General features: G+C 39.5%; 2 protein-coding genes across 13 annotated transcripts in view; one reads left to right on the top strand and one right to left on the bottom strand.

Annotated features, from left to right (window-relative positions):
* GCNT1 (glucosaminyl (N-acetyl) transferase 1) overlaps positions 1-27,721 on the top strand; it is a 66,794-nt gene that overhangs the window by 10,674 nt on the left and 28,399 nt on the right. For 8 of the 12 annotated variants that reach the window (XM_051801470.1, XM_051801466.1, XM_051801468.1 and 5 more), the window contains one exon: positions 49-16,471. The exons of 1 other annotated variant lie outside the window; for it this stretch is intronic. In XM_051801470.1, coding sequence (XP_051657430.1) covers positions 129-1,466 — 1,338 coding nt within the window. In that variant the 5' untranslated portion in view covers positions 49-128 and the 3' untranslated portion in view covers positions 1,467-16,471. Of the gene's footprint in view, positions 1-48; positions 16,472-27,721 lie in introns of those variants that run through there. 3 more of the 12 variants (XR_007906912.1, XR_007906913.1, XM_051801474.1) reach the window with 3 other exon arrangements.
* Positions 16,596-27,721, bottom strand: part of PRUNE2 (prune homolog 2 with BCH domain) — a 170,896-nt gene continuing 159,770 nt past the window's right edge. Inside the window, exon 17 of the mRNA XM_051801317.1 lies at positions 16,596-19,899. Coding sequence (XP_051657277.1) covers positions 19,872-19,899 — 28 coding nt within the window. The 3' untranslated portion in view covers positions 16,596-19,871. The remainder of the gene's footprint in view (positions 19,900-27,721) is intronic.

Below are 27,721 nucleotides of genomic sequence, written 5' to 3'. Positions count from 1 at the left end.
AAGAAATGTTTTAGTCTTCGAATGACATCATATTTCATTTCTTTTTAGGATTTTTCCTTCCATTTTCCTGACAAACTCGCCAAATTCCTGAGAAACACAAACTTGTTTCTGAAGTTGTTGATGCTGATATGAGCAGAAGGGAGGACATTTTTTTTTTAGCCGTGCGAAGCTACCTGGTGTTTGAAATGCTGAAGAGGAAATTACGGTTTTGCCATAATTTGCGCTTCAGGCTTTTCTTGGGTCTAACTCTTATTTTAGTAATCATTTCAGTTTTGAAAGTTAACCAGAAAGAAGACTTCTTAAATCAGAGACATCTAGAGCTAACAAAAGAAGATCCTATTAGCAATGTTAACTGCACCAAGATTATTGAGGGGGATATAGAAGAAATACAAAAGGTAAAGCTTGAGACATTGTCAGTGTCATTTAAGAAACGCCCCAGGCTAACAACAAATGATTATATTAACATGACGGCAGACTGTGCCTCCTTCACCAAGACTAGGAAATACATTATGGAACCTCTCAGCAATGAAGAAGCAGAATTTCCGATTGCTTACTCAATAGTGGTTTATCACAAAATTGAGATGCTTGATAGACTTCTAAGATCAATCTATGCTCCACAGAATTTTTACTGCATTCATGTAGACAAAAAATCTCCAGAATCTTTTTTCACTGCTGTGAAGGGAATAGTCTCATGTTTTGATAATGTCTTTATTTCAAGCCAGTTAGAGAGTGTGGTATATGCTTCATGGAGCAGGGTGCAGGCAGACATTAACTGCATGAAAGATCTCTACAGTAGAAGTTCAAACTGGAAATACCTAATAAATCTATGTGGTATGGACTTTCCTATAAAAACCAACCAGGAAATAGTAGAGAAATTAAAAGCCCTTAAAGGTGAAAACAGCTTGGAAACAGAAAAAATGCCTGTTTATAAAGAAGTAAGGTGGAAAAAACACCATGAGATTATTGATGGTAAAATAAAGAACACAGGCACAGACAAACAACTACCACCTCTGAGTACTCCAATTTTTTCTGGTAGTGCCTATTTTATAGTTAGCAGAAGATTTGTAGAATATGTTTTAGAAAGCAGCAAAATACTTAAGTTCATTGAGTGGGCAAAAGATACTTACAGCCCAGATGAGTACCTGTGGGCAACAATTCAGAGAATCCCTGATGTCCCAGGTGCAGTTTCTTCTAGTGACAAGTACGATGTTTCTGACATGAATGCACTGGCCAGGTTTGTCAAGTGGCAGTACTTTGAAGGTGACGTGTCCAAAGGTGCACCGTACCCACCATGCAGCGGAGTTCACATTCGCTCTGTCTGTGTTTTTGGGGTAGGAGACTTGAACTGGATGCTACGAAACCACCACTTCTTTGCTAATAAGTTTGACACTGATGTTGACCCTTTTGCAGTGAAATGTTTGGAAGAGTATTTGCGACACAAGGCTTTGTATATGCAAAAGAAGTGAAATACTGTATGCTCCTGTTACAAAACATAGGTACAAATACTATACTGCTAAGTACTTTGACGTGTAACAGCAATGGTGGTGATGGACAAGGGGAAGAAAAGACATGTCTCAAGTGAATATGGGGATCCCTGGTATTGCACACTGAGGCTCAGAGCTTTAGGTACAAAATCACAACAGCAACTTTTGGAAGGCCAGCTATTTGGAATATTTATTTTCTAGAAGGTGTAATTAATGAATTTCCTTTGGCTAAACCGTTTGTTTTAGGGCTTGGAAAATGCGTGTTATTCATGGTTATTCATTTTTTTTTCCCATGAATGCAATGCTAGCTGGAAGAGAAAGATGAAGGGTTGGGGGGAAATGCAGCTGGACTGCAAAGACTTTGTTCTGAGTACTGAAAGACTCAGGAATATAACATTAGAAATTATCTGAAAACTATGCAAAAGGGGATATGCAAAGCCAGCTGTCATAATTTAAGTCTGCTTGCTGCAGTTCTGTTACATGTAATTCTTAGTCCTCTTGAAAATTTTGTCTTTAGCATGGAGTATTAAGGAATCACATTTAAATTTTTGTAGCCAAATCTTGCTTTTGTACTCTCAAAGCCCCCTGATATTGTGATATAAAGTGTATACACTAGTTTGTAATTACATCTTCTCAGGGAAATTTCAGTTTTATGCCTGATGAGATTTAGATTTGTAATTTTACACTTCTTAGTGTACTGGGAGTCTTGCTTTTGGATTCAAAATGACTCAAATTTCTCAAAAACTTAACTGCAGTAGTGTCTAAATGTCACTGATGGAACTGCTGGTTTCTGCTTTGTGTCAAGCTCAACTTGCATTCCAGATTATTTTAACATTGAGTACAGAAAAATAAAGTTATTTTTCTAAATGATGTTGCCTCTTCCCACCATAGAAGAACCTCTAAAAGCACCACCAAAAAATCCTAATGATGAAGACCTAAAATGTTTTTACTGTAAGTTTCCATACAGTTGAAGCTGCAGCTGAGGTAAGTCCTACCTTACCTCCATATTACCATTCATTCATGTGTCTGTGCTTGTTTAGGTTTAGCCGGTGTATTTATTTGCATCTTGTGGTGAAAGGGAAAGGAAGACGTCAGGACGATTTTTGTTCCAGTTAGGTCCCTGCTTAGTTTAGCTGCCGCAGTGTGGCACAGAAGTGTGGGGGTGAAATAACAGGATATTGTGAGGGATGATATTATTTCTTTCTATATCATTTCTGGTTTGTCATGCATAGTTACTGCCAGGTGTCTCATCTTACTCCTGAGATGACAGTGGAATTCATTTGAGGCAAAATAGACTAAAATTTTTGTTTTGTGAACTGTTGCTGTAATGGTATCATGTGTTTCTTACAAAGGTGGTTTGTCGTGTTTCTCCTAAGGTGTGCCTCAATACTTTAACATAATGAACTGGTTATTGTTCATCATGCAAACAGCTAGGGAGGCAAGCAATTTAATCTGAAGTAGAGCCTATTCTTGCCAACCCCTGCCTTCAAAACCACCTGAAAGCTGTTTAGGGAGACTTCAGAGAGTTTCACATTAAGAGGTAATTAAAGCCTCTTAGAGCTAAGAAATGAGCTAAGGCAGTTGAGAAAAATTCCCTGTCTTCCCCACCCTTTGGCTTTTCTGCAAGAATGTTCTTGTAGACAGTTATGCTCTACCACCTTTGCACAAGCTACAAAAAGGCTTAACTTCACTGCATATAGTATTGGGAAGTTGCAGGAAGTCATGCTATATTTTTAGCAGAAAGGAAGTCGTTTGTTTTTAAGAATTTGCACCTGAAGACAAGCTACATGAATAGCTTCTATGAGACCAGAACTGCTGGTTCAAGTAGACTGAAAAAACTGATGATCTATGTTCTGTGCACGGGATGGACTGCTGACTCAATTGCTCGAAATCTGCTAGACAGTTAGAGCATCAGCCCCTATTTCAGCCTGCTTTTACTCATAAAATGAATACTTGTCTGTATCTCTGTCGTTAACGATACTGCTACTATAAATAGTGAACACTTCATGTGAAGACTAGTGAAGTGCTTGACTACCTGCCTCAGTTGTTACTGTTTAGATAGTCAAGAGAGATCGTGTGTAGGCTCACTGTATCTTCTGTACAGAAGGAAAAACAGGAGAATATTGCTGTTTAGTGTACATTTTCCATAAGATGAGGAGTTTCTTTTTCTTCTGGGGAAAGTGAACTACAAAAATCCCACCTTCTGAAAACTTAGAAAAGAGACACTTTTGATCTGTAGAATTTAAATGGTCTAGGAAGATATTTTCTCAAAAGAACTCTTAATTTCTTCAGAAAGTGCCAAAGGAAATTACTGGATAAATTAAGGGTATTGCAACTACACAAGCAGGAAAACCGCCATCACCAGCTATAATGGGTAAAGAAAGCAATTCAACTTACATTAGTGTTGTCCACACAATCAGATTCATTACCCAGAGTGCAACAAGCTAATAATTACACACCTGAGAGAGACACAGATTGTTTATTCCAGATGTCTGCAAGCCTGGGTGCTGAGTGGTGGTCCACAAATCAAGCATGACCCTCCAGACTTTTCATGCCATTATTTATACGCAGAAGTTCGGAGTTAGTAACTTTCCAAGTCCAGTTCCTCTATTATGATAGGTTAGTAATTTCTATACAAGTTACATAACCCCTATACATGCTTAGGAGAGGGGGTCTTCACGGGGCAGGGGTCTTTTTGACCTGTAGGCACAAGTTTTAGTATTATAATGAACATAGTTCAGCTATAGGATACATGGACCTTGAGTATTTTGCCAAGTTAGCAATGTATACATAGACATACATCAACATCTTGATTTACTGCATTCTTAAAACTTGTTAGTTCCTGGATGTCCTTGAGTAAGGGTTGCTAACTGCTGCCTGTTCCATTTCACAGAATATTCTGAGTTGGAAGGGACCTACAAGGACTATCAAGCCCAACTCTTAAGTGAATGACCTGTACAAGGATCACACCCACAACCTTGGTGTTATTAACAGCATTCTCTAACCAACTGAGCTAATCTCAGGGTCCACATTGATTAGGTCTCCTTTCTTGCTGATTAGGCGTGAAAGTTTATGAGTATCTTACATCGAAGGACATCCTGACTTAAGATAATCTTGACATATTCCACATTTTGCAACATTAATTTTCACTGAATCTACCAAGAAACTTAGCCAAAATAATCATAATAGAATCAGGCAGCAATAAAACTTGAAATCTAGATTATATCCCTTACTGATATCTGCAGTTTGTTTTGGTTTTTTTTATAACTTGTCTCAGTTTTCTACTAGATGCTTAGAAGACTGGAGTAAAAGTCTAATACTGATGTGAGTGAACATGAAAGAAAAATGCTTCACTGATACTGCAGCAAGAAGCTGATCTTGATGCTGTGCTGAAGACACAGCTCTTGTTAGGAATAGCCAAAAATTAAAAACTTAATAATTACATCAACCCTTCAACCATTAATTCTGAATACAGTAATGCTCTAATTCAAGAAAGCTGCTGGTTTACTCTGATCACCTTCAGGTTCCAAATTGGGAAAGAAGTGAACACATAGACTTGTGGCAAAATGGATTGAACTTGGAAGCTCGCTTGACAGAGGATGGAGCATTACAAATTAAAACTCTTATGGTGGGTTCAGCTATGGTGCTGCCCAGGGCACTCTAGAATACCTGCTTTTTCCAGTTCCTGCTGCATGTACCCCGCTTACACCAGGTTTCACACAGTGATCCTGTCATCCTTTGGACAACCAGGAAGTAAACTGTTTTGCATTCTGCCTACTGCATAACCCTTTCTTTTCCTTTTTTTCCCCCTGTTTTACTTTTTCTATGTTTCTGTGTTTTCTGTTTCCGTGTTTTAAAGCTGGTTCAGTTTCTCAGTCCAGCTCACCACCATTGCTGGGAAGCAGTGATTAGCCACTGAAATTGTTGCAGTACTATGTATGCTATTCAAAATCCCCTAACTTTTCTTTTAATTTTCAATAAAAGATTTTCCGAAAAGAGCTCAGTGCTTTGAAGACACTGCCCTAGTTCAGTCCCCACTTAACACATAAGCATTTTGAGTGGCATTAATAAAATTATTGAGTGGCATTAATAAACAAAAATTTGCTTGGTTTACTGAAATTACTTGTGGTAACATAGTATCATCTATCACTAAGGGTCACGGGGCTGAAAGCCTTTTGGGGTCAAAGGCTAATTTGATCCCAGAACTTAATACTTGTGCTTTCATCTCCTTCCTGCCTGAGGTTTGGTTTGACAGGGAGCATGTGTTTGGCTCTCACTCCTTGCTATTTAGCACAAGAGAAAATGACAGAAAAGCTACAAGATGAAGACTGCAGTTATAACTAAGGTCACTAGTCAGATCACCATTACTTGGTGCATTTTGAAGTGGCCTCACAAAAATTGACCTAGGTTATAACTTGAGTGCATTACAAGACAAAAATGAAAGAAGAGGCCATTTGCTTCAACATACTTGTACTGTGCTGATCAGAATGATATAGTTACTATTGCTAGCTCTGAATGGCTGTGACAGTCTTTAAAAATGTTAGCGGTGGATTTTTTTAAGTCACAGAATAAATAAAATATTTTAGTGAGTACCTCTTCAATCAATTAAAATGTGGAAAATTGTATTACATAAAATGGCTTCCCATTTCCAGTTCCTGTTCATCCTTAGCGTAACACTTCAATAATCTAAATAAGTTTCCATAGTTTTCAAATTCTCTTCCTTCCAATAGATCATTTTAGGGCATTTTAATGCCCTGGACTTCAGTGTGGTGAATTAATAGCAACCTGCTTTTGACAGACAAGGAGCCCTCCGTGTGCCTGAGCAGACATAACAAGCAATACCCTTTAGGTTAAGTTCTTTATTCCAAATCAAGCCACTCAACTTTTTCCAGATATACTAACTCAGTTTTCAAGAACCTGCACTAAGTTATTTTCCTCATGTGTATCCCAAATACATAGCCTGAGTTTTTCTGTTTCGTAACTGAAATGATTCAGTTTCTTACTCTTTGCATACAAATAACAGTTTGGGGGTTTTTATTCTTTTTTTCCACTTTATTTTTCCTTTTTTTTTCTTCTCTTTTTTTCCCTTTTTTTTTTTCTTTTCTGGATCAGCCAGTAACCTCACACAGATCCTTTGTATTTGCATTGTCTCCCTTATTTGCCTTGCCTTATGTTTCAGTGTCTTCAGACAGGGGAATATGTTGCTCAGTGCCCTCATTTAAATACTGTGGCTCTCAAAGTGAGTTTTGCTCTTGGAGTCTTAAACATGGTTGCATTCTTCTAGGATCTGCTAGTATTTGTTTTAGTTTGTCTGTCTTCTGTGCTTGTAATGGAGCTTGGCAAGCAAACGATGCAACCAAGTCCTTGAAGTAAACCAGCATATTTAAAAATATATTCTTTTACTCAAAAAAACTTAACTTTTCTAAGATTCCTCAAAAAAACCCTAAGTTGTGCAAAAGATGAAAACAAATTCTACTAAGCGGAACATGTCAGGATGGGCTTTAAGCAGATACCACTTGTTAAAATCCATGGCACACACTGCAAAACAGGATGCTGGAACTTTTTGTGACAGATCTAGCTATATTTTTCAAAAATAATTTCCTTTGGATTTAAGAATCTAGGCCTACTGGGAGATCTAGTCACATACAGCTGATGATAATTTATCCTATACCATGAAATCATACTAATCTTGCCTACCTTAATTTATTTTTTTTGTTTTTATTTTTCAGGGACTTTACCCCCTCATTATCTCATTTAAATAAGCAGTATTTAAGACATCTATTAGCAGAAAATGTCTAGTTACTAAAATCTTCACTATCTTTATTGAAATAGTTTGTCTACATCAAACACCTTTATTTCTCTTCCTTTCAGCCAACTTGTCTTTGCTACTCAAGGGAATGGGGAGCAGAAATGGTCAGAAGGATTCAAAGTGTATTTTACCAGCTGGTGTGTGATAAGGACAGTGACAGTTGTCGCTTAGCATGAACAGTTAGGAGTGAGTCTTTAGTATATTTTGGCACCAGCTGTGTGAATTGCATTAGTGATGCTGGAAACAGGGATTTCCCAGTGTTAATGTGACATCAGTTTAAAGTAGAAAACATACTGGAAGAGTACACATCACGTATCTGTAGGTAATGCTCATAATCCCGTTTAACAACAGACTGTTGTTAATTAAACATGTTGCTTTCACCAGGCAATTAAACCTTAATTACCTTTTTGAACCACTACATTATTAGGATGATTTTGTAATACCTCATCTACAAGCAGGAGTTAAAGTGCTGTTGACCTTAACTTTGATTTGGTCCCAGCCACCCTTTATGCCTTTTCAAGTTCTGAAAAAATCAGCAAACCTGTTTTTAACAACATACCAAGGAGTGCTGTTGCAGGTACCTGCATGGCATGTCTTTGCCAAGCATACAGAGCAAGGAGGTGCTCTTATGAATTAACATACAACACACTTGTAAGCCTTGCATCCTGACACATACAATTTTTGTTGCTACAGGGGCCCCCAGAAGCAGAGGGGATTTGCTTTTCCATTAGAGCAAACCCAGGTGAACCTAAACTGGGGCAGTGAGACTAGGAGCATTTATTCTTTCCTTAGTGCCTTATTTGCACCATAGCACTGAGCAGCTGTTGCTTGTGAGATACATAAATCCTTAACAACAATCAGACAGCAATGAAAAACTAAATATCCAGACTATACAACTATTTTATATCTTTAAGCACTTATAATACAAGGTAAAATACAAGCACTACACATACTCTTCCCTTCCTGTCTTCCTCTTCCCTCTCCCCTAAATTTAATTTGAATAGCTGCCATGCCAGGAAACTCAGTAAACAAAATATTTAACTGAGATAATGTCCCTGCTCCCTAGGGCAACAGACCTCTGAAGAGCACTTATTCTTTTCAAATGACCAAAACCGGAAGGGCTGAAGAGAAAGTTAACTATGTTTTCACAGCAACTAGTCAAACCTTTTTGCCTTTGCTGCTTTTTAACTTTTTCTGCCTGCTTACATAACTGAGCGCACAGTGAAGGAGGTCTGTTCCCCAGTATCTCTAGTTTCATAGGCTTTCTCCTTCCTTAGAATACAAGATTTCTCCCACCCTTGCCTCCTCGGTTCATGGTCTTCTGCCTTCTTTTCTCTCCTCCTGCCATGAAGAGAGGGGACATCTGAAAGAAACACAGACCTTGCCAAACATTACTTCAGGTGGCCAAGGTATAGGGAGAAGTGAAGTTTCAGTGAAACTACTTTCAGATGGGTTTACAGATCCTACTCATGGCAAGGGTACTTCACTGGTGTCCTGAAGGCTGTCTTCCCCCCATTCCCAGCTTTCCACCCCAAGGTCCCAGCAATGTCTAGACTGAAAATATGGTGTAAGTCTCCTCTGCTATGTACATAAGCAGAAGAATCCTTTGGTGGATTATCTGAAAATCTTTCTAAAATGATGCAATAATTACATATTCAGATACACTTGGGGAAAAAAAAAAGGTTTTCTTCAGCAACTGAAATCTTTCTGGATACTTCCTAGGACCTAGAGAATGGATTAGATCTTGTATGTAATGGGTGACTTTGTTTCTCAACTTGGTAGCTATTTTTAGCTTACTTTTTTACTAAATCCAGCATCTCAAATGCTTTTAAGAATAATTGCTTATGCATGTCTGCCTTTCATTTGTCAGAGAACAATTTTTAAAAGATCCAGGAGTTTCTTTTAAATGAAAATTCCTTAGCTGCCGCTGTCAAGGTCAGTTGTCATCAGGATTCTTAAAATAAATACTCTGTGAAAGAGGAGTTGTTCCTAAATGTCCCTGATCTATCCCACATAATCTCAGTGTTGTTCAGATTTACAGTATAGAACTACATACTACTAGGGTTTGGAAGTCACATTGCTTTTACCTATGAATGTATCAAAATCTGCAGTCAATATAGAGGCCTTATGCCCTTCTTGACCTTTGAAGGTTGAATTTTTACTGAAGAGGTACTGAAAGCAGCCTGAAGAACACTCAGAAAGTATTAAATCTGCTAGACTGCAGCTCAGCTGTGTAATCCATGCACTTCAGTTGATTTGCATGAAACTATGACAACATGAAACTATTTTCACCAACTAAGCATCTTTCTAGCACTAAACATGTTCACATGTAGAAATTTTTTAAATGAGAGGAAAAATCCTCTACAAAGCTACCTTTCAGCATCTTAAGACGAATAGACTAGAACAGTCTCTCAAGAAATTAAAACTATGTTAAGAGCAGAAAACACTGGAAAGTGACAATTGTAGAGGAACAGAATGACAATCGAGATATCAAAATACTTCACATAGCTCTGTCAAAGATGCTATAGTCATAAATTGCTTTTTAGCCAGTGGAGGTTAAACAGCATATTTGGACCAGCTGTTTGATGGAGGGCAGTGATGTAGTGACTGAGTCTGAGGTACTTGATGGCTTTCAGGTGAGCTGTCAACATTCCCATGGCCCTAAGACCAGTTGGTCTATATCCAAGGGTGCTATGGGAGCTATGTGACATCCTCAAAAGGCTGTTCTCCTTCAGTTCTGACAGGTTGTGGAGATTGGAGAAGGCCCCAAATGACCAAGGCAAAGCAAATGTACCCATCTTTAAGAAAGGGCAAATGGAACAATCGGAGGAACTACAGGCTGGTTGCCTCATTTTCAGTCCCTGGGAAAATCATGTGTGACACAAGAACTCTTGGGCGTATATGGGCACACAAGGCAGAAGATGGAGATGGGCTAAATCATGCCTGATCCGATGGATGATCATCTGTGATAAAATGACTGGCTTTGTGGATGAGAGGAGAGCAGTAGATGATGTTGGCCTGGATGTACATGAGCAAGGCTTCAACAGACACTGTGAGGAAAGGCAGCAAGCTGGACTGGAGGAGGGCAACTTTGAGGTGTCTGCTCTACCTACAAGGAGGTTACCAGGGGCCAGGCATTTTTGTCAGTGGTGGCTTAAGTAGAAATAGGAGACTTTCCAGATAGAGAAAGCCAGCTTGGGGAATTTCCATAGCAGGGTAACTAAGTACTGGGACAGGCTGCCTGGAGAGGCTGTGCCTTCTTTGCCCTTTGTGGAATTCAAACCCTGGCTACATAAAGCCCTGAGCAACTGTGTCTGACCCCACAACTCAGCCTGCCTTGGGCAGGGGTTTGGACTGGAGACTGCTGCACTCCACACCAGTCCATATAACTGTTTTCCTATATTCTTCCAGCAGTTATACAGTTACAAAACCACTCCAAAGGAATGAGAGCTGAAGAAAAATATTTCCAGAGTCAGATAACCCATTTCTTATAAACCACGTTTTAAATAATATGTAATACCTGAGGTTTGCTGTAACTCATTTTTCCTGTTGCACACACCCACTTTGACACCCCCTTTAAATATTAGTCCCCACAAAGTCCCAACATATTGCTCATTTTTCACCTGTTATTTTCAATTTAGTATCCCTTTCCCAAGAACACTGCCATATCTCTGAAGTTATAAAATGGTAAACCCCCAGGGTAAACCCCCAGGGTTGAGCCAATGAGCACTTCTGCAAAATATAAACATATCACCCAGACTGGAAAAGAAGGGTTGTAGTAGTTGTTGTTGTTGAAGTGGCCATGTTTCTGAGGCCACGAGGAGAAGGGGCAGGAGCACCCCTTGGGGGCTATGGCCCCCCCCAGCCCCCAGCTGGGGGGCTACAGGGACTTGGAACAGTGTTAAACTGGACTGAGGTCTGTAGCTGAGAAGCTGGGAGTTTTTCTCCTCCAACGGAGCAATGGCAGAGGCAGCAGCGTACAGAGGACAGTGGCAGAGAGCCAAGAGATAAGAGAGAAGCAGCAGAGACAGCATGCAGCCAAGGAAGACACAGAGTTGTATGAGAGAGAGAGCCAGGAGCAGAGAGAGAACTAAGCTCTACAGAGAGAGAGAGAGTTTGGGTATGAACTGAAACAAACTCCCCAAACCCTTCTGAGACCTCCTAGAAAGGAGGAGGAGACAGACTCTTACAGCACTGAAAAGAGAGAGCTGAGAAGCTTGGGCATCCTGGAACTGGAGTGGGACGGCCGAAGGAATGCAGAGGGGGGCTTCGCCCCCGCACTGCTGTTAAGCAGAGCACAGGAGCTCTGTAAGGGAATTTGAATCCCCTGAGGATAGGGACCGTCACAAAGACCCCTGCACTTCGTGATATGACATGGTGAAGTGACCTTTGTCCCGGTGAACACAGCCCACAGAAGAGAAGACCCTCGCTTGGAGTCGAAAGGCTGAGAGGGGCTTGGATACCCCCCTCATGTGTACTGGCAGAGATCCAGCTACAGCTGCTGCATGAAAGAAGAGAGCCTGCTGCCCTAGAGACACTACTGCTCTAAAAGTAGAAAGGATCTCTTCCTTCTTCCCTCCTGGACTTTTATTTGGAGAGAGAAGAGATTTGATCCATTGTAAATACTGTTTTATCATGGTAGAGATAGTTGAGATTGTGTGTGTAATGTATTATAATATTCATTAGTACAGACTACAGTCATTGTAATATAATCCTTTGCCCCCCCATTTTGAGTCTCGTGTGTTGTCTGGAAAACCCATCTCACACTGGGCTGAGATGAGGGAGGGGACTTGAACTCAAGAATTGGATTTTGGGGCTCTCAAACCATGACAATCTCTCAGGGATGAAATTTTGTCAAATGTTTGCTTACATGAGTGGCTGTTTCACATGTAGCTGCTTGCTACATGTAATGTAAAGGTATCTGCCCATTACTCGCAGTTGCATTTCAGAGAATCACTTAGCCCAGATGAAGCTGGGAATAATGATTATTTGAAAAAAATCTGGGAAATAATGAAGACACTTAGGACTTTCTGGTACTGTTGTGACCACTGTTTGGCTCTGCCTACCTCCTTAAATGAAGCTACAGACTAATCCATTTGTGAGATACAACAGTGAGATGGTAGAAGATGGTTCCTCACTTTTTCTTGGAGTATAGTTAGAAGGAAAGTGTACTCTTGTACAAGTTCCCCTTTGGACATAAAGAGGAATCTGCACAATCAAGTCAGTCTTCTCCTATGTGCTGCTCTAAGAATGTATTTGGCTTTTGGCCATTTAAAGATTGGTTAGTAGCTATAATAATGATGTAGCTGCTTCCTAAAAGTAGATGTAATGATGGAGGAAAACAAATCCTTTTTGTGTGATTATTTTCATGTGTGCTCTGTCTTGTCGAGGAAAATTTGTGTATCTGGACTTGTATGGTATTTTTAAAACCAACTGTAAAAAAGGCTAGCGGCATTTGTGTTGGTGCAGCTTATAGTCTCTTTGTACAGGAGCTGATACTTAAAATAGTTTAGACTGAGAAATTACATTATGGAGGCCCTTGATGGAAACTTAATACCTAATATATAATCTTAACAATCCCATGCAAAATCTTGTTTTAAAATTTGTACATTAGAATATACCAGTGGTAGTAGTATTCTTTATATAAAGGCATTGGGGTTAGAGTAGTATAGATTATTTTTGACAGAAGAGAGTATTTGGTTAATATTTGTTAAGAGCTACTTTCCTTAAGTGATGGAAAAAAGGAAAAATAATTCCACCAAAATTATTTCACTTTCTACTGAGTGCTCCGTGTCATTTGTTGGCAAAGGTAACGGAAGAAAAAAATATCAGCATCAAAAAGGGAACATTAAACATTTTTTTAACATTAACAGCACTGGCTCCAGTTTTCTTTCCCATATTTGATATCGCCCAAACTGCAGTAAAGGACTATGATTCAACTTGTATTTCAAGCTCCTAGCCTTGGCCAATTCTCAAAAAGAACTGAAAGCACCTATATACCACATTGAATAGTTATGTTCAAAATTACATCCATACCCCACTACACCTCAAGTTAGAGGCATCTTCTTCTATCATAGTCTTACCTTTGGACTTTGATCCTTTGCCTAAACATATGGATTTACACATCTCTTTCCATCCAGCCTGGCCCATGCAACATAGCCCAGCACCTAGTTAATTTTTAAGACTGCACAAAGACATATTGCTGCAGACACATCAGAAAGCTTTCCTTTCCTTCCCCTCCCCTCTGTCTTAGACAAACAGCACACACTCTGTTTTTTTTAAAGAATGAGAAATACATATCTCTGTCCACACAAGAATTTGGTCTCTCTTCTGAAGAAGTCACCAGCTTTGTAGATGCAAGTGGGTTAAAGGTAAACCCTTCTCCATATTATCTATTGCCTTGGCCAGCCCCATGCAGGTAGGGAATGATGCACATGCTGCCAACATCTCTCTGGAAAAACCTTTTAAATGCAGCCCACTGTGTACATCTTCACTGATGTTTGAAGATCTCTGTGCAGATATGGCATGCTATTCACACTTGTAACTCCTAAGGAAGAAGTGTCACTCTCTCTGTTGCCTGGTTTCTTTTGTCTTTCTCTGAGGTTGTGGTACAACCCAATCAATATCAGAGGCCCACTACCAAGCTGGAAGGGTAGTTCAGACTGATGGTAAGTCCTAAGAACTGACATCTGAAAAATGCCAGACTGGAGAAGTCAGGAAAACACAACGAAGCAATACAGGGTACAGTAGGCTGGACTTTGCATAGTTTCAGAAAGAAAAGTTTATCAACCTCAAAATGCTTATGCAAATGAATCTTAACTGGAATAAAAAACCCCAGCCTTCACTACCCTGCCTTTTAAATGTCTTGTCTATTTCCAGATAGAAGATTTTCTGTCTTTATTAAAAAAATTGAAGAATAAAATTTCAGCCAAGGTGTTTAATAGAATCTGAAGAAAAGGATTACACTGTTGGATAAAACATTGTCAAATAACACTTAAGTATATATCAAGAGGCCCTTTGCATTTTTTCTCACTGAATAGATTCCAGTGCTGAAGTTCAACATGCAAACCCTGGTTTCACAGCTGCTCAGTGCACATTATCATGTTATTCCTGCCACAGGGAGTCCAGCTGCTGGGCAGATCTAAGGCCCTGTGATGTCAGTGGCTCTACAGTGTATTATATGAGAGTCACACAGTACGTTTTTTGTTAGACAGAGAACATCAGCAGAGGTTTGCAAAGCACAGTGACTTGTAGGGAAATTGAAGTTGTCTACATTAACTTAGAGCCAAAACCAAGTCTTAAAAATAAGCAGTGAAAAGCAGAGCCAGTGATGAGACTCTGCTTAGCACAAGCACTTGCTTTTTTCCACATAGCAGGGAGGTGCTAAGAAGGGACAGAGCATGCAGTGTTACATGTGAAGAAGTAAAGTGGCTAGGGAAGTCCGTGTAAAGCTTGGGAACGCAGTAGTATAGAAAAGAAAATGGCATAGATCCATTCACTTTTTGTGGAGTCCTGGCAGTGAACATGTACTCAGTGGACACATAGTGGGGGGGGAGGGGAGGAGAAGAAAAAAAGTTAGCTACAGTATGACTTTTACTAGAGTTAAATATTGAATTGTCCAGAGGAAATAAAAGGCAGCAAAATATCACACTGATTTTACTGTAACTTTATCCAAATGCCCTACTGTGGCAAGTATGTAAAATAATAGGAAGGAGAGCACTTCCTCCAAAGGAAATACATCACAAAAATCACAGGGCAGTGCACTAAAAGTCAAGTGAGATTAATATATTTTGTTATACTGAGGAAAACAGAATGAGAAAATAATGTGTAATAAAATAGATTGGAACTGGAAAAATGGACAAAAAGAATCAGAAAACAGGAAAGCTGACAAGAGAGAGCAGAAGGGAGGAACAGAAAAACTAGTAAGGGGGTGACAATAGTAAAATGGTGGAATATGGTGGAAACTGTTGTAATGAAGTTTTGACATCTTAAAAAGTTGTCTATTCTGTTTGTTCATCTGTAGTCATCCTGTCCACCACTACTGTGCTGAAGTCTAAAATTTTACTTGTGGGAAACTACAAGTTTCTGGAAACAGAAGTTGTAATGATCCTGACTGAGAGACCACTGTACATTTAGGAGCCAGTGATTCACACCACAGCTATCCCAGACAGGTGCTATATGCCCAGTCTGGCTTCCATGCTGCACTGAGTGGTGCCATGCCCTGTCATGCCACGCCGTGCCTTGCCATGCTGTGCCATGTCATACCATGCCACACACCTTCCTCTAACACAGCCTTTGCTTGGTGCTGGAGGAGCCTGTGGGCAGCTCCCACTCAGCGCTGTTGATAAAGCCTTGTCTTTAACAGGGCACAAGAAATTATGTGGAGAATGTCTTTGTCTTTTGACAGTAGAAATTATGAATACAGTTGCATTCTTGTTAGGAGATTCTGCAACAGCTTGAATGACTGGCAGGGGTGACTGGCTTGCTCTTTCTGCGATGAACAGTGTCTGCAGGGTGTCCTTCACATGTGTTAGCACTAATAATTAGCATTGTGAGTGATACCTTACTACATCTGAGCACTTTTCTTACTGGGATGGCAAAAGACCTGCATCTCCAAGGCAAAATGAGAAGTCTAAATGAAAATCACTCTAAGGAGCTAAAAACAGAGCATAGTAATAAAACTAAAACAAAATAAAGCTAAAATCTTTACACTAGGTTCCTAAGAACAACTAATACAGTCTCCTTCCACCTGCAAAGCAGTATGTATGCATTCTGTATTCTGGCAGTGCCAGAAGATTTGACAGTAAATGGAAATAAAATCCTTTCAGAGAGACACCTAGGGCTTTTCCTCCCTGAAAAGTTAAATTTCTAGCTTGCCTAAAATGGAACAACTATTTGGGAAAATCTTTCATGGTGGGAAATTAATTCAATGTAATAATGCCTTGATACTTTTTAAAATTTAATTCTGAAACAAGGCCATTCACACTGACTTTCACTAACCAAAAAAGCCTGAGATAGCTCCATAGATAGAACAGTGCAGATCGGGATGCTCACTTTCATCTGAAAGTTGAAAGAAAGGAAGTTAAGCATCACATATCAATCATCTGCAGCCATATCCTAGTGTTTTCTCACTATGCATCTATTACTTTGCCTAAATCATAGCAGGAAGGCCTCTGGTACCCACTAGATAGTACCTCTTCACCTAGTCTGTTTTTTAGACCTAAAAGTAAAGTAAATTGAATTTTTAGTTTTATTACTACCAGACAGCTAAGACAGCTTTTCTTCCTTTGGGAACACACACCCTGCTTACTATGGTGATTTATGAGATACTGTAATCCAGACATTTTGTCATGAGAAGTACAGTCATTACAACTAGTATTAAAATATATTCCAGATAATTCATATGCACTAAATGGAGATCAAACTACATTATGTGCTTATACTGCAAGAAAACCACCTTTTCCTCTGTATCCTCAGCATACAGGTGATTTTGAGATATTGGTCCAATGTTAATGAATTACAAGAGTGCAAACCCAGCATCAGCAAAGACCTGAATCAGTGCAAGAGGTCTGCGTCTCAATATTTCTTTCTATTGCATACAGATCAGAAAATGCAGCCATAGCAAGCAGGTCTGACGGAGAGTCATGGACATAGGCAACACTGCTCCAGCCCTCCTGCTACTGCTAGCTCTGCAGATTTAGTTTCAGGTAGCCCTAGGTGAGGGGACTGGTCCCCAGCATGATGGTCTTCTGGGGCTGCACGTGTTTGGCAGTGGCCACTCAAGCACTGGGTTGGCCTTGGTCCAGGGGGCAGCCAGAGGTGAAAATAAACAGGAGAGAGCTTGTGCGTCCTGCACCTTGACTGAGGCAGGAGGGCACCAGGTTGGGGGACAAGGTGCTTCGCATTTCTTCTACACTGATGCTGTGTTACGCTTGATGTGATAGTAAAGATCAATTTCCCCCATCTCCACTCCAAAAAAGGCACATACCTTGTCAGATTTAAAAATCAGAGAATTCTAGGTACCGTAAGAATTAGTGTAAGTTTTAAAATAGTTTTTATTCACCAGAAATGGAAAAGGTTAACGGTAGAGATGTGTTACAGCCATCTACTGCTGGCAAGCTAAACCACCAAACACATAATATACGTATTTCAATTTCTGTTATCTTTCCTCAGCTAGGCTGCTCATGTTTAACAGTATCATTGCCACAAGGATTGCACAGTATCTGTTCTTAGTTCTGTCACCACAACTAAGGAAACATTAAAACCCACGGAATATTTTTTTAAAGAAGCTGTTAACTGACTCACTTCAACAGAGCCAACTGAGGTGTGTCTAACAGTACCAGAAAATCTTCAAACAGAAGCCTTTTAGCTAACAGTAACCAGCTGGCCCCATCTCACTATTCTTTCACCAGTGAAATATTCTCAAATTCTTCCATTTTATCTTTTTTCCAGTCCTTCCAGGATCATGTAGCATCACATGTAGACATGCAATTTTCGTAATGTCAGCCACTTATAAAAATTAAAAATAAGGCATTTAAAAATCTAATAGTACATTATTCTCACCACATACTTGAAACAATGAATACAGTTTTATGCCTTCATTCATGTAGACCTTTATGCAGTTAATTAAAAAAACCCCATGCATTTCTAGATGAAAAAATTTTATTTAGACCATTAAATAGCATTACCGTCTTCCTAATAGAGAAATGGAAGAGAAGTACAGCAATTTATGTTTGTGTTTAGTTAGACGCATACCTGTGCAAACACAAAAAAAGTTAAAAAACAGGCACAATGTCTTTGCAATAAAGAGAGGTTCTATTGCACTGCACAATACATAATTTTTCAAATGCCAGAGACGGTCACGCTATTTGTTAAGAAACTCTGGAAAGAACAAAATAACAGGAAGAAGAGAAAACTTTTCCTCATGCCCCTTGCACTGCTTTTTATTTCACATGCAATGCCTGATTCAACATACAAGACTAACAGAAGAGCAGCCCTGTGCCTAACCTTCTCCCAGTGATGAGGACACTTTCCATGGAAGAGGACATATGAGTCTGAATGCTCAAAGCCTAAGAAGGATATTTGTAGGTGAATATCCTGCTCACAGAGCAGACATTCAAGCTTGCATACTAACAAGGTCCAGTTGTGCCAATGCAAAAGAAAATCTCCTTCAGCCCCATGCCTAAGGATTTACTTGTCTCATCTGTATCTGGATCCTGGTTCAAGCAACATCTAGATAGGTACTAAGCAGCTCAAGATCAGGTAGTTTTGGGTAGCAACTGAGTAGCAGGTTTTATTTTTGAGACCAGGTTGTGGAAAGAAACAGATTGCAGTTTAAGGCTCATCCAACAACAAAGGGACTGAATCCTACTTTACCTGTGTGCATCATTCAGTGGATCTAATTCAAGGTTAAACTGACAGTCCTCTGAAGAAACACAATCCCAAACCCACTAGCATGTCAAGTCCTTTTCCCCTAGTTTACTTTGAATCAGTATGTGTCATCTACTTGAAACACATTTACCTTTCACATTTCTTCAGTCCTCTGTTTATTAGCCTTGTTCTGAACACAGGAACAAGCTGTCTGGAACAAATTGGTCTCAGACACCATCTCACCCGTCACCTCATCAGGACTGGTGAGGCCACCTGATATGCATTTTTGGCTCCAAAAGTCACAGTACTTGGCTGTAGTGTGGTGCACAAGAGGACTTAATGCCAGCCTGGTCTTCTAGTTGCTATTCTACAGGTAATTTTAACTCTACTTGCCTCAACCAGTCTTTAGCTTTGCATCTTCCTGTTTGTCTTTGCGAGGACATACTAACAGCCTTAGAGAACACTACATGGCTTCATTTCATTTTTCAGAGTTGAACATGCACGTATTTTCAGCTCCCTTTCTTTCTCCATCTGGTAATAAATGATGGGAAGTCCTGTCAGCAGTTGCAATACCTTTGGGAAGTTTGGTGCCTATAATTTGTTTCATGTATATTACCCACCTGTAATTTGTTATGTTGACTGATGACTTGTTCAAAGACCTTCTAGGCTCAACACTGACTCTAGCACTGCCAGGAACAGGCTGAACAGAATAAGGATTCACCTCGTCTCCTGTACAGGTATATTAGGTAATCCCAATCTTGTTTATAAATCCAGGGTAAAGAAAGATACCTGCAGATGTCATTATGGCTAGGGTTCATGAACGAAGATTTGAGAAGGGCTCTACCCACAATTGTTACAAGCACGCTGGTGGCTAAAAAGGCCAATACGAGATAGACACGTCCATTTGCAAAAGGCACAGCAGAAAGACTCCTTAGGTGGAATATTCTGCAAGACATGATTCTTTCTGCGTTGTCTCTTCTCCTCAAGAGTGATCCTGCGTGCTTTCTCAAAGGCATCAGCAGCGTTAGAGATGGTGTGTCTCCAGACCTCCCGATTGGAGGCCAGAGTAGACCAGTTCTGTTGATCAATATGGCCAAGGCTGAGATGTTGTTTCAGGCAGTCCTTGTATCTTCTCTTCAGGGCTCCTCTCTTGCGGCAGCCGGTGGCAAGTTCACCATAAAGCAAGATCTTAGGGAGGCGGTGGTCCTTCATCCTTGAGACACCTGCAGATGTATCCTACAGGGAATGAGACCAATACCTTGACTAGCTCCAGCTGTATTCTCAGGGTTTGTTCCATGCCTAGACTGAGAGAATTACTGTGCTAGTTTTGGTCCCTGGAGGTGTTCAAGGCCAGACTGGATTGGGCTTTGAGCAACGTGGCCTAGGGGAAGGTGTCTACTAGTCCACTGCAGGGGGATTGGGACTGGATGATCTTTAAGGTCCCTTCCAACACAAACCATTCTATGATTCTATGATATGTTAATGTTTGTTAACTAAACCAAATATGAGACAAATAATTCTTGTTTTTAATTTTTCCATGACTTTGCATCTGGAATTTCATCATCAGTAGATAAGGACAAGTTCTTTATAGTAAAAAAAAAGGTCTTAATAATGCAGTGGTCAAGAAGATCTTTATATCATGAAATATCATGATATTTATATCATGAGCTCACTTCCCATCAATTTTTCCTTGAGGCATCTAACTTTCATATAGCACTTTACAAGACTTAGCCCAGATCTGTCTCTATTGAAATCAATCTCATGCTATTTTTATTCTATTGGTGGTTTCGTTGTAAATGGAAACTACCAGCAAATCCTGATGTACAATTACAGTGCTGGTTTACCTATATGCAGAAAAGGACCTATTCTGCCTTTAAACTCATAAATGAAAGCTGAGGTACAATTGTTTTTCTTGGCTGGACATTTGGTTACTAGTTCAGGCTGCACATCATAAAGCATGTTTGTTTAAGACTCACAGGAGAGCAGAGGTCAAAAAGGAAAGCCAATAATTCATTTACATTAAAAAAAAATCCTTAAAAGTTTAGACTAATTGTTATGACAGATCAGGTTTTGAAAAAAGAAACAAAACCTGTTTGGTAATTTACAAACCAAGAGTCATCAGGAAATTCCAGTTCCACAGATGTTCTACCAGTACCTTAAGGGTCACTATGTGCTTTAACTTCCCTGGCTTTAAAAGGGCTGTAGTAGCTCTTTACTTTTATTGGCCAATTTACATTTAACTTTTTGAGAGCAGTGGGGAAATCCTAAGGAAATGTGTATACATTCTTTAATATTTTATTGATTTAATTTCTTACAGAGCACCCTTTCTGGGATATTTTTTTTCTGTTTTAAATTACTCAGATATATATTCTTGTGGCAATGAATTTGCTTTAATGATAAACTCAATCTCAGTGCTAGCCATCTGTAATAGGTCATTTTACTCCTTAGTGACTTCACTGACTTCAGTGTTTCTAAATGCTGCTAAACATACTGACTGCAAAAAAAACAACTGGATATTTGGATTTAGCCAGGTGTTAAATTTCAAACCACTCTGTTACTTTATTGTCCTGATTACAAGCTAGCTCTTTTTCTGTATAAAAAAGGAAAAACAAAACAAAACAAAACAAAACATCCCAAATGGTCACTCAACAGTAGCACTTCAGCCACAAAACCACTAAATCGGTGGTGACTGGTGAAAGGTTGGACTCAATGATCTTGGAAGTCTTTTCCAACCTAAACGATTCTGTGATTCTGTGAAATGACCCCTGATTATCCAGCCCTCTCCAGCTGTCCAGAAAGCTGCAGGGCACAGATCTGCCTGCTCTGAGGCTCATCCCAGCCCTTCTGCTGCCACTGCTGCTACTATTGCCACGTCTCTTCCCGCTCCATCCTCTGCAGGAACAGCAAACCCAGCTGAGGGCAGTGGCATTGGTGATGCCAGCAACAGCAGAGCTGAGGATCGGAGCAGCAGCAGGGGTGCCCAGAAAGGAATAAAACTGAAGCTAAGTGTGAAATTAATTGCACACAACATAAAATATTAAAATACTGGTTTCAAATATACTTGTTTATAGCAAATGGCAACTATTTCTGTCACAACTATAGTAAACAAGAGACAATCAATGTGCCCTTCAAGGACAGGGATGTGTCATGGACCAGCCAGTTGTCTTAGTCACTTGCTGACACACTGGGGTAGCTGAGATTTTCTGTATCTAGATTTGAACCTTTCTTTCATAGATTTCCTAAAAATTGGAACTATGTCTCTGCAGATGCTTTCCTGGGTACTTTATTTTACTTTTAGGTCTAAGCCCTAGGCTGCCCATTATTTTGTCAGCTCAATTCTCAATGAACTGTTACTGCCCAGAGGAAAAATATGGTTTTATTATGTATTATTTTCCCTGTAAGGGATTAGTCAAAGTGAAGATGGTTAGCAATTGTATCCTTTTTAACCATTTTGGCACCCCATCCAGCTGTACTTATATCCAGCACCGTGTCATGCTGGGCTGTTCTGGGCACAGCATCACAAACATTTGCCACATGCTGTGATTGTGAACCCTTCAAGGAAACAGGAGAGGCAAACTGAGAGGCACTACTGTTTGGATGCAGGAAATACCATTTAACCAACTTTCTACTCTGGTTGTGGTGGAATACAAGTTCTCCATGTCCCATCCCCTCAGGATGCAAAACAACCACTCCACTGCCTGAATTAGACCAGGTTAGCTTCAGGAAATGTTTATCACATTGAGCAGTGGATTCCTGTTATTGTTTCTTGTCTGTTTTCATGGAATAGATCAGCTTCTACATCTTTCCTTATAAATATGTCTAACATTTGTAAAAACCTCGGCTCTCCCAATTTTAAGACTCTAAACCAGACAGATCACTTCTGTATCCATCCAAAGGGAATTTACTGATGTAAAGGGTGTCTCAACTGACTATGATGTGATCCTAAAGTCACTTCTGTTCACTTCAATCTGGAAATGAGGATTCAAAGCAAAATAATTATACAGGCCTGACTACAATGACACACATTTTCCTTCTGTCTAAAGGAATGTGAACAGTAGTTAAACTGGAGAAAAATAACTGTTCTGTTGAAAAGTTATGAGCACATACCTGTGGAAACTTTCAAGAGATTAATAAATAAGACCATCTGAGTGAAAGAGGCTTTTATTCTCAGCTTGAGACTGCAGTGGGTGAAACTGATACATAGCCAAATTAATATCAGGCACTCTCAGCAGACCTGAACTCTCTCATTCAGTAGCAGTTACTCCTGTTCTGAAGTAAAAGCTTTAGCTAAGCTGTGATTAATATTGTATATTGATTTGGTGTGAGCACAGTGAAAAAGAATTTGGAAAGTAATTATATCTGCCAATTTGAAGAACTACTTTCCACATTTGATAAACAGAACAGCAAACAGAAGACAGGAAGTCTCCGAAAAGAAAACTAGTTCGCATGTGTGGAAATGTATGTATACCGAGAATGTCTGGGGGCAGGTACTGAGATAAGTAAGCCAGCTGAGGTTGCCTTTATGCTCCTGAGCAGCAGCCATCAGTGGGCTCACTCTCCTGCCACAGCCTCCAAGTCAGTGCACTTACCTTTTAAAATATTGCTGGTTCTTAAAAACCTGTGTGGCTGCTCTTACACTGATTAGTACTTACCAAAAAAATCATCTAGGAATGCAAAGAAACCTGAGCTTGGATTTTTTAATTCTATGTTGACCCTGCTGATCTTACCCTCTGATTATAGCAAAGAACAAAAGCACAGATATAGCCTTCTGAAACTTTTACACTGAAATCCATGCAGATACATTTAACCTTCAAAAGGTGTTAGCTGACCATTTCAACACTATTGAAATTAAATTCATGACCAGTGTGTTCACAAATTAAATTTCACTCATTATTTGATCCAAGTCACAAAAAAGAAAGAAGCAGAACCACAAATGTAATCAATGTGTCACATGAAGCAACACTTCATCCTAGCATTCATACAGAGAGCTTCTGCTCACCAGTGTAAGTGTTCACATTTGAGGAAATGAGAGAGGTTAGCTGGTTGTGTTCAGCTGCATTGACTCATTCTGGAAAGTTTTTGTCAAGATGAGTATCCACATATTAACTTGTAATACTTATCAGGGTACTCCCCACCTACCCGCAGTAGAAATGCTAATAAAACACTTTGGTCTACTAAAAATAATAATTGTTAGTAGACCAGCTCCTCCTGGTCTTTGAAATGGAGGATTGTTAATAAAAATAATGAGTGAATTGTTAGGGGATTGCAGTAGGACTTGAAAAAAACCCATAAAAATAACAAAATGATTCACCTTTTAGCTAAAGGAGTCTGAGTTCACCGTTCCAGTTAAGCAATCTCTTCTTAAAAAATACCAAAATAAGTATTCAGATTAGAAGGCAATTTCAAATACATTATTTTTGTTTATCCATTTAATCTGGTGCTAAGCACAGAGTTGTGTTACTTAAGTCATCTTTGCTCCTAGATGTAAACAATGAGTGCTCAGGACTTGATCATGGTGTTGTGCTGGCAAGTACCAAAGGCAGGTAGCCAGTACTGCTGCTTATAAATGTAGTAAAGGATGTGAATGAGCATATTGCTAAGAAAGCTATTACAAGGATTACAAGGTTTTTTATTACATCCTTCCATTCCTTGGCTTTACTTTCTACCTGAACCTTCCCTCCTACATTCTCAAATGTTACCTTAAGGAAAAGAGGAGGATGATACCATACTTCTGAAGGTCTGAGACTGAGGCAAAGGGACAGGCTTTCTAGTTTGCATGGTCTTGTAAGATTTTTTTGTATTTGTAAGGTCTTGGCTTAAGCTGTACTATTCCACTTGCTATAGCACTGGAATAGCTACAGACCTACTTAACACACAAAGATCTTTTAAGAATAATACACCTAATTTATAAGAATAATACACCTAATACAAGATATTCACAGACTGAGTCATGCCAATGGGTTTGGCGATCTATTTCCCCAAACCTTTCTCTTCCCAGAAGTAAAAAAATAAACTATGAAAGGACATTTAATAGAAAAGGTAAGGAAATAAAAGTGAAGGTAATACACAGAATAATTGGAAAACTATGTAGCCAGTATTGAAATGTTGAGAGTTCTGAAACTGAAAAAGGTCTCAATGGTGAAGTGTGGTGAAATTTGCAACCAGACTTTTCCTGTGGGATTTATATAGTTGTAGAAATTGAGCCAAATTAATATGAATTCAGCAGTGTTGTCAGTAGCTACCACAGATTTGTTACTTGATGTATTTTCCCACCTGCTTGTCCCAGAGAGAAATGCTGTTCAGCAAACTGCAAACCTGGAGGAGCTTGGTTAGTTTTATTAAAACTATTTCCTGAGCTAAATACAAGAGCTGATATATACTAGATAACATTTTAAATGAAGTTGTGTAAGAAAGCCTCATAATTAAGTCTTGCATTAATACTTTCATTATGGAGCAGACTATTCCTGTATCATCCAGGCCAGTCCAGAACTAGTTCTATCTGGTAGCAGTTTTCTCCTTAAGGAGCATTGCAATAACCTATTACTACAGTGCTCCTTAAGGAGAAAACTAGAAACTAGTCTTTCCTAGATTTCACTACAGTTATGGTAGACTGTTCCATTGTTAACAGAATAGCCAGCAAATGTAGGTGTGTAAGTGTACTGGCCCTACACTGGTATTTTACCTATGCAAATAGTTACAACCTATTACATACACTCTCAGAAATGTGAGAACAGAGGGGAAGAGAGGACTAGAGGAAAGCTCAGGGAGGGGTGTGCAGTGAGGCAGCAGCAGCCAGACTTTGTATAGCCAGAAGTAGGAGTGGATCTGGCAACTGGTAAAGAGGTGATGTTGCTCTGAGCAACAGCCTCCCCGCAGGCTACTTGGGAAGCAGAAATAGCCCAAGCCTGGCTTATGTGAACCAGGGGTGAAAGGAAGGCATTTGCTGCCTGCAAGCTGTGAGCAGAGTAAGTGAGGCTTCTGTGTCTGAGCCACTGCACGGTCTTAAAGGCCGATTCTTTCAAGAACAGAAAAAAAAAACTATGTCTTTATAAATGTATTTAACTTTAAACTGTGATCTGACTATATGGGAAGAAGCTATCAGCAGATAGGCATGGTCAAGTTTTCATTTTTCTCATCAGTATACTCTGGAAAATCTCAGCTTTTCAACCTGCATCACCAAATTACTAATCTGTATTTTTGACTAACCACATGCACCCAGTTTCTAATTCTTGAGTGATCTTTGGACAGCTGACAGAAATGAATCTGTCTGCTAATGACTGCAGCAGTTCATGACCAGTAGTTCCACTTGTGTTTCCCAAGCAGAGGCACTGAACAGGCACCTATGTAATTTCCATGTTGTAGAAGTTACGTAGTTACTCCAGTGTAACTGTGTAACTTCTACATGTTCAAAAGGAGGTGCAATCAAATTCTGTTCAACGTTTTGGATATAGCTTAATAAACGTAAAAAAAAAAAATGGAGACTCACAGAATTTTAAACTTATTTATATCAATACTGAATTTAGGAAGGATGTTTAAATAATCTCGGGTTTCCTTTTCTAAATCCACTAAAAATGTTTTCTGGTTCACCTCCTTTTTTATGAAGTTATTAGACTTGTTTCCTCTGTTCTCCTCTTTCTTCTCTAACAGCTGTTGTCAGGGCTACTTGTGTTGACTTCCTTATTTGCGTTTCTTTAATGAAGACAAAATCACCAGGCACCCAAACAAAGTCTTAGGTGAAAGCAACACAATATTAATCAAGACTTTCTCTCTCACACACTTGCACATCTCTATCTGCCTTCAGCTGAGCAGTTTTAATCTACTGGACTAAGAACTACTCCATTTGATCATAAACCTTACCAACCATACATGGGGAGACTTGTCTACCAGATAAGTGGGCCAGCTCCAAAACCAACACCAGTTCTTCCTATTATTTAGGACTCAACTCTTCCATACAGTAACCTCAAAACTTGGTTTATTTATTGAGGTCCCCAAAGTGAAAAAAAAAAAAAATCCTCCAACAAATCTTTGAGGTTTTATTGCCCCTCTATCAATAGGATATAATGAAAGTGAAAGAATATATGTAGTAGTGAAGCTATTAATCATTATATTTTACTTTACCTATTTAAATATTCTTAATCCCTGTGCATGCAGAGAACATCCCTCATATACACTTTGGATCCTCCACAATATTAAGTACAATATACCTGATTTTAGAAAGACATTTAGCTAAAATACATGGTATAAAAGAATTCTGAAGGGATAGGAACAATAAGGATAACATGTTCCTGCCTTGGGTCACAGGCTGCAGCTCACCTTCTGGATTAGGAGGCCACCTAGTATAGTTCAGGATTGTATGGGCACATGGAAGGCCAGAAGAGCCTGAGGAAAATATCAAGGAATATTCTCTCATTTCCCCTCACCAGTAACTCTGAAGGGCTGTCACACATTTGCTCTGCCATGCATGTCACATGGATTAGTGGCATGACAACAACTTCATTGAACCAGTTGCCAGTATATGGGGTAGGTTCCTTACGGCCGCCATGACAGGAAGAGAAATCCCAGAAATCATGGAGGCAGGCTGTGAGCACTTGCAGCAGCTTGGTGGCCTCCATGCTTCTCCTCCTGTGGGAAGGTGGGAGGTGCTGGAACCAATTGGGCACTTCATGGACTTCAGATCAGGATGCATGGAAGTGCAAAGTAACTAAAATAGGTAGCCCCTCCAAATATTGTTTCCCTATTCATTTACAAAATCTGCCCACAATTCACACTAAAAATAAATAAGGAAAAAACAAAGCAGCAAGTAGCAGTTAGATGTTGTGTTTTCAGATGGTGAATTATCACTGAAATAAAGTTAGAACTAAAACCACTGCATTTTTGCAGTGTACCTAAAGAGATTTATAGATTTATCATGTTGGTCATAAAAATATTTGTATTCCTGGAATACCTAACTTAATATCCAGCACAGCATCAAGGCAGAGCAAGAGCTGCAGATTTTAAAGCTTGAATGCAACATAATCTTTTTCAACTCTGGTTGTGGTCATATGTTTATTCATCTGTA

Source organism: Manacus candei, unplaced genomic scaffold, assembly GCF_025592945.1.
Source record: "Manacus candei isolate 608988 ecotype Guabito, Panama unplaced genomic scaffold, ASM2559294v1 h1tg000051l, whole genome shotgun sequence".
Taxonomy (NCBI): Eukaryota; Metazoa; Chordata; class Aves; order Passeriformes; family Pipridae; genus Manacus; species Manacus candei.
This window is presented reverse-complemented; position numbering and strand designations above follow the sequence as displayed.